Below are 14,188 nucleotides of genomic sequence, written 5' to 3' on the forward strand. Positions count from 1 at the left end.
AAATGATTAATAAGAAACCATAGTCAAAATCATACCCCATGTGGAGAAACTTGGTGCAGGGCCTGGGAGCTTTTCAGTTTTCAACCGACACAGTTTTCTACTAATCACTTTATTTAAAGGAAGGGTGTGGCTTGCCTCCTGGTCTTTTCCAGACTCTGCAGAACCATGAAGGGGGAAGACCCCGTTGTATTAATTTAGATCAGTGATCTCCAACCTTTTTATGCACAAGATCACTTTTTGAATTTAAGTGCAACCCAGGATCTACCCCACCTCTTCCCTGAGGCCCCACCCCACTCACTCCATCCCCCCTCTCTCCATCACTGGCTCTCCCCCACCCTCACTCACTTTCACTGGTCTGGGGCAGCGGGTTGGGGTTCGGGAGGACATGCGGGCTCTGGGCTGGGGCTGAGGGGTTTGGAGTGCAGGAGGGGGCTCTGAGTTGATCCTGGGGCAGGGGGTTGGGGTGCAGGAGGGGATGAGGGGCGCTGGCTCTGGGAGGGAGCTCAGGGCTGCAGCAGGGGCTTGGAGTGCAGGAGGAGGTTTGGGATGCAGGAGGGGGTATGAAGTGCTGGCTCTGGGAGGGGGCTCAGGGCTGGGGGTTGGGGTGTGGGCTCCCGCCCGGGGGCACTTACCTTGGGCGGCTCCTGGGCAGCAGTGCAGTGGGGCTAAGGCAGGCTCCCTACCTACCCCGGCCCCACTCAAGCACATCGGCATCTCCTCCCCATCACGAGCCAAGCTATTACCCCCCACCCTGCCAGCCAGGAGTGCACCACATGGCCATACGGCTCCCGGAAGGGGCCAACGCACCCCTGCGGCCCCCGTGGGGCGGCACGTGGCTCTGCCTGCTTCCCCTCTCTGCCGGCACTTCCCCCGCAGCTTCCATTGGCCACAGCTCCCAGTTCCTGGCCAAGGGGAGGTGTCGGGGCAGTGCTTGCAGGCAGGAGCAGTGCACGGAGATCCCTGTCCCTCCCGCGGGTCTGCGGGGGCGTGCTGGCTGCTTCCGGGAGCGGCATGGGGCTGCGGCAGGCAGGAAGCCTGCCTTAACGGCAGCCTGCTACACCACCACAGCCAGAGATCGCGATTGACTGGGAGAGTCTCCAGGATTGACCAGTCGATCGCGATCGACCAGTTGCTGACCACTGATTTAGGTGGAATAAAGGACCCAAAGAGTCAAAGGTGTTAACCTAACCTGCCACTGTCCAACATTAAACAGTGTTAAACAAGATTGGGGGTTTGGTTCACAGACACCTGAATGTGCCTAGTTCCATGGCAAATATATCATTTAAAATCCTTTTTAACCTTTGATTACAGATACGGGGGGGCGGGATTTTACATATTTGAAATGTAAATTATTAAATAAGGCTTTTATTTTAACAACATCCCTTATTCCCTTTCCGAGTAGCTGGAGAGAGTTTTTAGAAAGAAACCCCCTTTGTCCAGTGGTCTCCTAAATGGCAGTAAAGATGGTTGTAACTGTTCTTTTGGGGAAAAGACGAGAAAGTAGTTGAATGGGCTGGAGCTGTCATTTGTTTCTGTTGTTAAAGTCCAATCCCGTTTTCTAGAGAGCAAAACAAGACAAACACACACGAAATGAGAAAGAATAGCAAAGAGAGAAAATGCAGCTTCTGTCTCTGGTGTTGACTCTCACTTGCAACCTCAGTGCTGGAAAAACACAGGCATAGCACACAGTCTTGTTGGCCACTCTGAGACCTGGCAAACTCACACCAACATCAATCTGTTTAGGACGTTGCTTTTAGCTGTCTTTCTGGTCACAGACTTACAGCAGTGTTGAAAAATAAGGACAGTTTTGGCAGGCTAAGCCAGACTCTTATTAGTCAGGAGAAAAAAGAATAGAGATAGGAAAGAGAAGAAATGATATAGGGAAAGAAAAGAAGACATGGATGATGGGGGACAAAGTGTCACATCCTAGGTGATGTTCGGGATTTAGCAGGCGTGAGTGGCAATGACAATGTCATCTGGCTCCCTCTGTCTCTCATCCAGTTTGGTTAGGACATCGCTCAGAATTAGGATGAAGTAGGTCCAGGGTCCCAGGAGATTGTGAGGGTGGCAGCCATGATGGCGAATCTTGCTCCTTCCCCTTCTTTCAGTCAGCCAGCATCGCCAGTAGCCAACCTTCTCCCCAAAGTCACTCTTTGAGGCCCCCAACTGGGAGTGATGGGAAGAATAGCCCATCCTCTCATTATTTTGTCCACTAATTAGGCCTAATTTCTGAAACACCAATTTTTGGTTCAATAATTTCCAGTCCCACACTCTTCTTGTTTACCAGGCATGATCTTTATACAGTCCTGGTGTTAAATCAGTAGGCATTTTTGTTTTGTCTAATTCAGGGAGGTTTTTTGGTCTTCCTTTTGCCTTTTCCCATCAACATTTATTGTATATAGGTTTTTGTGACATCTTATGAACTTTCACTCACTTTTTACCGTTGTGCTCAGTTGAGGACATTTGTAGGCCCAGTTATCACAAGGGTCTCTGTAGAACTATGAGATGTGCAGGCTACTCCCTGCCTCACAGCAACCCAAGTCTCTCAGGAACCTTTTTTCCATTGGTTCTCTGATTGCCCCGGGACCAAAATCCAGTGAGCTGTTGACAGTTTGGTATGGGACACTCTGGAAGGCTATTACATAGGGAATTATGTATGAGTTTGCAGGGGAATGATACTGTGTTCCTGGCCCTTTCCTTTTGTAGCTGCTCAGCTCTTCCCCCACTGGCACTGTACTGCATTGGTAGAAGGAGGAGAGAGACTGGTTGCTTCATTATCTCCTTCTCTGACTGAGTCAGTGGAAAGCAGGATAGGGGCTCTAGTGTCTGTGCCCGGGCTGAGGGGAACCTCTAGTAAAAGACACTGTGACGGGTTGGATCACAGAACCCCCCCTTGGGAACTGCCACCTGATGTGCCAAGACTACTTCTCCCCTGCTTTCCTGCACTGGCAGCTTAGGACTCCAGCACCCTGTCTTGTTGAGCCAGACATACCAGTCTACTCCAACACAGACCCAGAGTCTGAACCACGTGCCCCAAAGCTGCAGACTTAACCTGAAAGCAGTTTACAGAAGTGTTCCTGTCTTTAACACTCAGATGCCCACCTCCCAGTGGGGTTTAAACCCCAAATAAATCCCTTTTATACAGGGTAAACTCATAAATTGTTTTCTCTATATAACACTGATAGAGATGCACAGCTGTTCCCCCCCCAGGTATTAATGCATACTCTGGGTTAATTAATAAATAGAAAGTGATTTTATTAAATACAGAAAGTAGGATTTAAGTGGTTCCAAGTAGTAACAGACAGAACAAAGTGAATTACCAAGTCAAATAAAATAAAACACACAAATCTAAGTCTAATACAGTAATAAAACTGAATACAGATGATGATGTTTCAATAAGTTTCTTTCACAGACTGGATGCCTTCCTAGTCTGGGCACAAACTTTTCCCCTGATAAGCCCTTGTTCCAGCTCAAGTGGTAGCTAGGGGATTTCTCATGATGGCTGTCCCCTTTGTACTGTTCCACCCACTTATATATCTTTTGCATAAGGCGGGACTCCTTTGTCCCTCTCTGGGTTCCTACCCACTCCTTTTCAATGGAAAAACACCAGGTTAAAGATGGATTCCAGTTCAGCTGACATGATCACATGTCACTGCAAGACTTCATTACCCACTTGCCAGCACACACGTATACAGGAAGACTTACAAGTAAAACAGAGCCATCTACAGACAATTGTCCTGGTTGATGGGAGCCATCAAGATTCCAAACCACCATTAATGGCCCACACTTTGCATAATTACAATAGGCCCTCAGAGTTATATTTTATATTTCTAGTTCCAGATATAAGAGTGATACATTTATACAAATAGGATGACCACACTCAGTAGTTTATGTAATGATACCTTACAAGAGACCTTTTGCATGAAGCATATTCCAGTTACATTATATTCATCAGCATACTTTCATCAAATCATATAGAGTGCGTCACAGACACATTTTCAAGTCGTAATCAGATACAATTTTTCTTCTTAACACAATCACGCTTGGTGTCCAGTTTAGGGCCTTGAGGACCCCAGGTTGAACACTAACGCAGAGGTTGTGTGTAGGGTATTGGTGGTTGGGGAGGGAGAATGCTGCTGCATTGGCTCAGTTGCCCTTCCTTTGATAAATTTGAGTAACTTCATCTGCTTTTCTGCCTTTCTCCCTAGAGGTAATGGAGCAGAAGATCTGCCTTTATGTTTTAACAACAATTTTGTACTCTGATAAGTTTGTTGCATCAGTTTCATTGCTGTGCTATATGTGTGTAGCTATAATGCGTCATGGACAAGATCAGTTGAGTTCACAATTCCATTTTAAAAGCGAAAAAGAGGGATATTAATTTTCTTTGATAAAAGCGCCAGTTTACATTTTTTAAAGGTATGCTTATGTTTATTTTGAGTTCTAGTCCAGTAATCTCTTCATAAACACAACAGCTAAAAGAAATATTTTGAATATAAATGTAAGGAAGTTTATATTAATCTTTATTATTGCAAAGGGAACCAAATGCATCTGATGTTTCAGCTACTTCCTGGTTTTTTTTTTTAATTAAAAATATTTTTTTCCATTGGAGAATGTGCAATGAGGTTACTTTGATGAGTTAAACAGCAGACTAGATAGGAAGAACCCACGCTTTATGTGTGCACTCTCATTAAAATGAAAAGTCATTCTAACATTAAGGAGAAAATAGTGTGCATGGATCATTAATATGCATGTAGTACATTATTTTGAGACATAATCATTTATACCTGTGTTTAGATCATCTGTTTTCTTGTGTCTATTGTGAATATTTTCTAGATTAGTCATAGCTGACCCTTGCAAAAGTCTTTAAGTAAAAAAAAAAGTACTCATTTAATTTTTCATCTGTCTGAACACTGAAAAGTTTAAACCTAAAATTATATCTTGGTGTCCAACAAAGCTTCGGTTCTTTAACAACAAGATACTATGCAATGGAAAATGGGACTATTGAGAGAAAGGCCAAAACGGGTCCATATACAGTCAACTGAGAATTTGTTCAAAGTACTGTTGAGATAGGGTGACCAGATGTCCTGTTTTTAAAGGAACAGTTCCATTTTTGGGGACTTTTTCTTATATAGGCGCCTGTTACCTCCCACCCCCTGCCCCATTTTTTCACAGTTGCTATCTGGTCACCCTATGTTGAGATGAAGTCTTTACTTTATTCAAGTGCTTCCTGTACTAAAGCTTTTGCTCAGGCGCTTTTGAATGGGGTGTGTGTGTTTGTATGTGTATAGTATGTGTTTAAGTTTTCAAGGTGTAAACAGTTAAATTTAGGAATGAATTCTAAGTAAACCAGTGAAACTAATTCTCTGTGACCTACTCAACTTCTAGCCTTCCCTAAAATATCTCCTGGAATTGAACCAAAATAGTTTGGTCTTGTTTATAAGGATCCTAGAAGGGAAATTAGGACATTACAAATTCCTGGGAGAATCCTCCTACTACACCTCCATGTTATGGAGGATGAATTGTCTCATGGTAGATTCCATTTTAAAATGTATCATTTATTAACTTTGCCTGAATAAAATATTGTAATTTACTATTCAAAAGTATGAGTGATGTTACTTTTTGTGATATTAATGTCATGTTATGTTATTTCATGTATCTAGTTAATGCGAATTTTCACAGTAAAATTGATTAGGGAAATTACTCAGCCATACAATTTGTCATATTTGACCATAACCATAATATTGTAATTTAGTGATTTCTGCCTCTTTCATTTTTCAAAATGTATATCTGAAGAGTCTAATTCTTTTTCCAACCCTTGTTGCAGTTTTAAAGTTCCTTTCCCCATTCATTTATACTTTCAATAGTCCTTAAAATATGACAATGCAAAATTGCATAGAATGGGTTTCTGCATACATTTTTGAATGCTATTATATTAATTTTTAAGGATGTATAGATTTAGACATAAATTTGCAACTGATTTCTATTTCAGGAACTGTGCTTGCTGCTAAAAGACACTATTGATTCAAGAGTCAAGCACTACTTAGAAGCTCGTAAACACCGTGGCCAGTGGAAACACGCGGAATGCACACAATCCAGTCCCTTGTCCCTAAAAGGTAGGGTCAAGTACAATAATTTTAAATATTGTCAATAAAATGAAAAAATGGTAGAAATTATTTTTATTCTGTTTTTGATTACTATAAATGACCAGGAAATCCAATGAGTCTAGTGTCTAACTTAAGTGATTTTACATGTAAAAATATATATATATATATTGTTTTTGCCATATAAGAATATATATTCTTTATATATAAAAGTTCTTAAGTTAGACTGACTCTCTCTCTCTCTCTCGGTAAAAGCAGCAAAGAGTCCTGTGGCACCTTATAGGCTTACAGACGTATTGGACAATACGTGACATGCATCCAACGAAGTGGGTATTCACCCACAAAAGCTCATGCTCCAATACGTGTGTTAGTCTATAAGGTGCCACAGGACTCTTTGCTGCTTTTACAGATCCAGACTAACACGGCTACCCCTCTGATACTCTCTCTGTGTATACACTCACATACACATACATATTATACGATTTCATCTAATGCCAAAATTACAAAACATAGAGATTACATCCTTTTTTTTTAATGTTCTGTATGACAAATAGGTATATTTCACCTACCACATTTTGTTGTGCTTAGAATTGGTAGTCATTTAATCAGCTCTGTTACCACAGCTTGGTAGCAGGGTTTGTTAAGTTGTGATCTCGTTTAGCTAATCATATGCAGAAACACAACAAAATAGGAAGACCATTTATTTAAGCTGAATATTGTTGATAGGTTTTATTGCAGGGGAACAAAAAGGTGAAAGGTGAAAGTTTTAAAATAACTGTTTTTAGTATCTGAAGATACTTCTTACTCAAGTCTAAGTCTATAGAACTGTTTTAGGGCATAAACTACTTTGTAGTTTCCCTTCCCTTCCCTTTCTTGATTGCTTAGGCCTGGTCTACACTAGGCGTTTAAATCGGTTTCACACTAGGAGGCACCATATATCGATTTTAATGGCTCTTTAAACCGGTTTCTGTACTCCTCATTAACGAGAGGAGTAACGCTAGCATCGGTATTAACATATCGGATTATGGTTAGTGTGGACGCTGATCGACGGTATTGGCCTCCGGGAGCTATCCCACAGTGCACCACTGACCGCTCTGGACAGCAATCTGAGCTCGGATGCAGTGGCCAGGTAGACAGGAAAAGCCCCGCGAACTTTTGAATATTTCCTGTTTGCCCAGCGTGGAGCTCCGATCAGCACGGGTGGCGATGCAGTTAAAAATCAAAATAAAGAAAGAGCTCCCGCATGGACCATGCGGATGTGATCGCTGTAAGGGCAGGCAAATCTGTTCTATCAGCGCTCCGTTACAGAAGACGAAATTCAAAATCATTTTTAAAAAATCTCCAGACAGACGCCATAGCAGGGGCTCAGCGCACTGCTGCGTGACAAACGAAGCCCAAGAATCAAATGGACGCTCATGGACTGGAGGACTCATGCTATCCCACAGTTCCTGCAGTCTCCGAACAGTTTTTGCATTCTTGTCTGAGGTACAATTGCTTCTAGGGTCAAACACAGTGTCTGCGGTGGGTCAGGCATAGCTCGGCAATTTACACACACCCCTACCCACCCCAGAAGTGAAAGGGAAAACAATCCTCTCTTGACTCTAACATGTCACCCTATCTTTACTGAATGCTGCAGATAGACCCGATGCTGCAGCACTCAACACCAACATCCTTGCTTCGCCCCGCCATGGGTGGCTGATGGTGCAATAAGACTGGTACCCGTCCTCATCATCAGCCTATTGGCAAAGGGGCAGTGCAAAGGACTGGTAACCATGATGACCAGCATCTGTTAGGTCGATCAAGGGTGCCTGGTCCTAATTTTCATGGTAGATGGTGCAGTATGGCTGATAACCATCATCGTCATAGAAACAGGGGCTGAGCTCCATCAGCCCCACCCTTCATGTGTAAAGAAAAGATTCAAGTGCCCTGAACTAGCAGAGGGATGCTGGGCTCCTCTCCTACACACTCCTTACTGTCCTGTCTGGACTATCATAGCAGCTGGAGGCTGCCTTCCACTCATATCTCACTAACAAATCACTGTGTCTTATTCCTGCATTCTTTATTACTTCATCACACAAGTGGGGACAATGCTATGGTAGCCCAGGAAGGCTGAGGAAGAACGGAATCAACAGGTGGGGTTGTTGCAGGAGCACCCCCTGTGAATAGAATACAGCTCATAATTTCTGCAGGATCTGACACAGAGCAGCTGTGCTCTCTGGTTCTCTGATACAGTGGTTCTCTAGTACACTTGCCCATATTCTAGGCAGGACTAGGGACTTGCCCATATTCTAGGGACTTGCCCATATTCTAGGCAGGACTGATTCTATTTTTAGATACCAAAGGAGGGATTGACTCAGGAGTCATTCCCAACCTGGCTAAGAGCAGCCAGGGCACTTATGACAGCAGCAAATGGAACAGTGCAAAAGGACTGGTAGCCACAATCATCTTATTACCAATTTATGGTATGGTAGATGGTGCAATATGGCTGATAACCATCCCTGCTATCATGCAAAAGCAAAAGCATGCTGCTGTGTAGCGCTGCTGAATCGCCTCTGTGAGCGGCATCTAGTCCACATCGGTGACAGTCACAAAAGGCTACACAGGCTCCATGATTGCCATGCTATGGCATCTGCCAGGGCAATCCAGGGAAAAAAGGCATGAAATGCTTGTCTGCCGTTGCTTTCCCAGCGGAAGGAGTGACTGACGACATTTACCCAGAACCACCCGCGACAATGAATTTCTCAACCCGGAAATTCAAAGGGGCGGGGGGGGAGGCTGCGGGAACTATGGGATAGCTACGGAGTAGCTACCCACAGTGCAATGCTCCAGAAATCGACGCTAGCCTCGGACCGTGGACGCACACCACCGATTTAATGTGTTTAGTGTGGCCACGCACACTCGATTTTATAAAATCTGTTTTACAAAACCGGTTTATGCAAATTCGGAATAGTCCCGTAGTGTAGACGTACCCTTAGACTGCCATTGTATTTCCCTTTTCCAGTCCTCTGGAATCTCTCCCGTCTTAAATGATTTTTCAAATATAATCATTAATGGCTGAGAGATCTCCTCAGTCAGCTCCGTGAGTATTTTAGGATGTATTTCATCAAGCCCTGGTGATTTGAAGACATCTAACTTAAGTAATTTTTAACTTGTTCTTTCCCAATTTTAGCCTCTGATCCTACCTCATTTTCACTGGCATTCGCTATGTCCAATTGCTACTAACCTTTCTGGTGAAAACCAAAAAAAAAGTCATTTAGCACTACTGACATTTTCTGTTACTATTTCTGTTACCCCCATAGAGTAATAGGTCTACCCTGTCCTTGGTCTTCCTCTTGCTTCTAACGTATTTGTAGAATGTTTTCTTGTTACCCTTTATGTCTCTAGCTAGTTTAATCTAGTTTAGTGCCTTGGCCTTTCTAATTTTGTCCCTACATGATTGTGTTATTTGTTTATATTCATCCTTTGTCATTTGACCTATTTTCCACTTTTTGTAGGACTATTTGTTGAATTTCAGATCATTGAAGATCTCCTGGTTAAGCCAGGGTGGTCTCTTGCCGTAATTCCTATCTTTCCTACACAGTGGGATAGTTTGCTCTTGTGCCCTTAATAATGTCTCTTTGAAAAACTGACAACTCTCCTGAACTGTTTTTTCCCTTCTACTTGCTTCCTATGGGATCTTACCTACCAACTCTGAATTTGCTAAAGTCTGCCTTCTTGGAACCCATTGTCTTTATTGTGCTGTTTTCCCTTTTACCATTCCTTAGAATCATGAACTCTACCATTTTGTGATCACTTTCAGCCAAGCTGCCTTCCACTTTCAAATTCTCAACCAGTTCCTCCCTATTTGCAGTACCAGTGCAATTACTATTATGAATATTAATATGAACATATATTTTTATTAAGCACAGCAAAGATTAAATACTGTTTTGGTGGCTCATTAGGGCAGCAAATGATTGTAGAAGCCTTATAAAAATATGTTAGGAATACATGAGAACTAGCTTGCTATGACATGACTATTTTTTTCCCACAAGTAGAAAATAGAATATAACTAGAAAGTGCTGGAGGCCAGTAAAGATTTTTTTAAAAGCCTTTCCTGCAAGTTGGGAACCTTAACTTATCCCCCTAAAAGAGTGAACTATGCAGTGTTTATAAAGCATGTGAACTTTTAGATCCTCTTATATTTCTGGTTTTGAGAAAACAAATAGAATTTTCTTATGAAAAAAGAAAAGGATACCATTTTAAAAAGAAATCCTGCTAAGGAATGGTTTTTTCCCACCGAGAAACATTTATATATATATATATATATATTTTAAAAAGGTAGCTGCCCGAATAAAGTGTGTTTAAAAGTAATTGTGTGAAAATAAATGTAATTGTTCTCAGTTGTGCAGGCAGGTATCTTGTATAATTTGTTAAGCTAAGCGTATATATGAAGCCTGACGCATTTGTGAGGTGTTAATATAAAACAACCTTTTAATTATAAAACTGGCACGCTGTTCCAGCCCTGGCAAACTGATCATCTATGTGTCTTGTCTACATTTCCCCTGATAACAAACACCCTAAAGGCAAATACATCAAAAGAAGTCATCAGTAAAATTAATGATTTCATTCTGAACCTGGAGGCCCTGGATTTTGGCTTTGCCAGAACTATCATCTCATTCATCTAGCTGGATTAATTCCCACTAATTAATGATAGATGGAAAATAAATAAATAAATGTAAACAAAAGAAAATTCCATGGAAACGCTACTTGAGGTTGAATGTCCTTACCAAGCCATCTTTTTACACCCTCTCTGCCTTAAATGTTTGAGTAGGGAGCCCTGTCTATGGTGCCTCAGTATGGCACTCTGAGAAAATGAAGTGCTTTGCTTAAGTCCAACATTCATATGGTCTTCACTAAGCCAGTACACCTAAGAAGGAAACAAAGGCATGTGTGAATGTCCACCAGGGCAATTAGAATCCATCTCATCAGGTGGCAGCTATTCAGAAGATCCACAGCCCAGTAACGTTTACACTTTACCAGTTACCAGCACTTAAACAAGGCAATAAAAGCTTTAGTTAATAGATGGTAACAATATTGTATCGTTGGGTTCTACGGACAGGAACTGGAACCCTTCAGAATAAGTCACTGCACACAAGATCTGGGAAATGAGTACTTCACAATCTGAACAGTCCTTAGTGTCACACAAAGAAATGTGCACAACCAGTCTGTTATATCTTGTTTTGCAGGAAAAGTTCATGTTGTGTTGTAATGGGGTTAATAGAAGTTCCTAAACATCTTCTAAAGCTGAAAAATATTATAATTGGGGATTTCCCCAGGAGTGGGAGTCAAGCCACCTTTCTTTCATTGGCAGTCTGGGCCTGCCGCTTAGGGCTGCGGAGCAGAGAGGAGTCCATTGTTAGAATGGCCACCTTGGATACTTCAAGGAGAAAATTATCAGCTAACAGATTTCTCTGTCTGACGTTATGGAGGTATATATTGCCTTCCCTTTTTGTGGCACATAAGTAAAATATCTGTGCAAGTTACTTGTTAATTTACACAGCTCTTTCATTTACACCCACACAGTAGTGCGTGGTGGGTCGCATACCACCTCATTAGGAAATCTGTGGGTGTTACACACAAGAGAAGAAAAAAGAAAAATGGGATAGAGAATGGAAAAAATGGGTGAAAGTAGCCAAAACAAGCAAGTTCTTCCTATTCTTCCTTCTGCTTGAACAATTTCTCTGCCCCTCCCAAATGGCCAGTGTAAATTATCTGCCAAAGTAAGCTTTAATGTAGTCTTTGGTCATTGGCTTCAAAGTAAACTCTCTATTTCCTGTGTTTGATCTAACATCCAAAAGTGTTTGATTTTGGTTTATCTTATTTTTAAGAGAAAAACTCAGTGGGATAGACTTACAAAGATAAAGGTTTCCCTCCATCCAGTTTGCATGCCCAGAGATGTGCAAGATGGGCGTTGAGCTCATAAACCTCACTAGCGTGCCCACATCAGGAGTTCAGTGCATGCAAGTCAGCCCCTCACAAAAACTGCATCTTGGAAAAATTGACCCATTAAAAACTGGGCTTTCCACAAAAGTGTAAGTGGAGTTGTTATCTCTTAACTTCAGACCCAGCTTACATAATTTGTGAGGTATCATCACTGTGCTTTACCAATCACTGACATCCTTTCGTAATGACATTTTCAAGCATGCTAGTCTACGGCTTTCCTTATTTGGCGGAAGGTGGCTTTTCTTCTGCCTGACAGTAAGGGGCTGCAGAAACAAGGCCATAAGAGACTGAAAAGAGGGCTGAGCAGCGAGATCGAGGGCATAATATGATAAAGGAAGAATGATGGGAAAGTTGGGAAGAAGATAAAGAACACACAGGAAAGGATGGAACACTGGGAAAGAGTGAGAAAAGGGTTAAAAGGTGACCCGCCAAGTCAACAGGGCTAGGTCCTTCATCTCCCACGTAGTAGCTGGAGTGGGAAGGAAGTACTGGTAAACTGTGACCTCCTCCTTCTACTTCTTGAGGGAGGAGGGAGTTGGCTGTGTTTATTCTGCAAGACCATGTCTACACGACAAAGTTTTGCTGACACAAGTTACGTTGGCAAACAGCTACTGCAGTTAGTCCATCGCTTGTGTGTGCATACATGGCTCCTTGTGTAGGCACTGCACATGCTCACCAGGAGTGTTTGTGTCGCTCCACAGTGCAGTGCACCATGGGTAGGTATCCCAGTGTGCAACCCGCCACAATTCAGCGCACTGTCTTTTGTGCAGTTTTGGGAATGCATGACGGGGCAGAAATGACTCGCACGGAGGTGACTGGGAATGAGAGATCAACTTTCCATAAGGCAGTGTTCTCCATCCCATAATATCATCTATATCCCATAAGTTTTGTGCGTATTTTGAATATCCTACTAACCCGCGTGGGACTTGTCGCTGTCTGCCAGCTCTAACAGAAGCATGGAGCCTGCACAGCTCTGCACTACTGTCATGAGCATTCCAGACATAGGATGCACAATCCTTTGGTAATTGCTGAGCCACAAGAATAACCCTGGGGAACATGGCAGTTTCCTGGCTGTCAGTTTGCTATGGGACCTATTCAAGGTTGTTGGTGGCATTCATGGATCAGCTGCAAATGGTCGAGCACCACTTCTGGGTCTGAGAAATGAGCATTGACTGGTGGGATCGCATTGTGATGCAGGTTTGGGATGACGAGCAGTGGCTGCAGAACTTTCAGATCCACAAGATCACTTTTCTGGATCTGTGTGCCAAGCAAGCCATCCAACACCAGGGACACCAAATTGAGAGCTGTACTGACAGTGGAGAAGCGAGTGGTGATTACACCATGGAAACTTGCAACACCAGATTGCTACCGATCAGTGGGAAATCCACAGTAAAAGTTGTTGTCATACAAGTAGGCAGGCTCATTAATAGTCTCCTGCTACACAGGACTGTGACTCTCAGCAATGTGCAGGACATAGTGAATGGCTTTGCGGCTATGCAGTTCCCGAACTGCAGTGGAGAAACAGATGGCATGCACATCTCTATTTTGGCCACAGATCACCTTGCCACAGAGTACATCAACAGAAATGGCTACTTTTCCATGGGTATGCAAGTGCTGGTGGCTCCACAGGCATGCTTCATTGACATCAATGTTGGCTGGTCAGAGAAGGTGCATGATGTTCTCATCTTTACGAACACAGGACTGTTGTTGGTCTCCCTGGCCTTCTAGTATTCCTGCTGCAGTTCCTTGGCTATCACGTTGCACTGCTGCTGGTCCCTGTCGTACCCCTTCTTCTGCATCCCCTGAGCAATCTGCTCTTCACCACACAGGCCCAGGAGATCCAATATCTCCTGCCTCCTCCAGGCAGAAGTGCGTTTGGAGCCTGTAGCCTGCTTGGTGAGCTGGGCAGTTGTGCACAACAACAGAGCACAGATAGAGGTGTGCTTTCCAAGCTGGACAAAGAAAAGGAATTTCAAAAAGGTGTGTGGGGGGGGTTAAGAGGCGGGGGCTTTGCTGTATGTGTGGCCTTTGGGCAGTAGAGCAATTCCAAATGCAATAACAATAATTAGAAAACAGGATGTCACATGACACCCGAACTCCTAACT

General features: G+C 43.1%; 1 protein-coding gene across 6 annotated transcripts in view; it reads left to right on the plus strand.

Annotated features, from left to right (window-relative positions):
* LOC120401088 (SLX4 interacting protein) overlaps window positions 1-14,188 on the plus strand; it is a 133,941-nt gene that overhangs the window by 60,226 nt on the left and 59,527 nt on the right. For all 6 annotated transcript variants that reach the window (XM_039530690.1, XM_039530689.1, XM_039530686.1 and 3 more), the window contains one exon: window positions 5,990-6,113. In XM_039530690.1, coding sequence (XP_039386624.1) covers window positions 5,990-6,113 — 124 coding nt within the window. The remainder of the gene's footprint in view (window positions 1-5,989; window positions 6,114-14,188) is intronic.

The sequence above is a fragment of the Mauremys reevesii genome, linkage group 3, assembly GCF_016161935.1.
Source record: "Mauremys reevesii isolate NIE-2019 linkage group 3, ASM1616193v1, whole genome shotgun sequence".
In the NCBI taxonomy this organism is placed as follows: domain Eukaryota; kingdom Metazoa; phylum Chordata; order Testudines; family Geoemydidae; genus Mauremys; species Mauremys reevesii.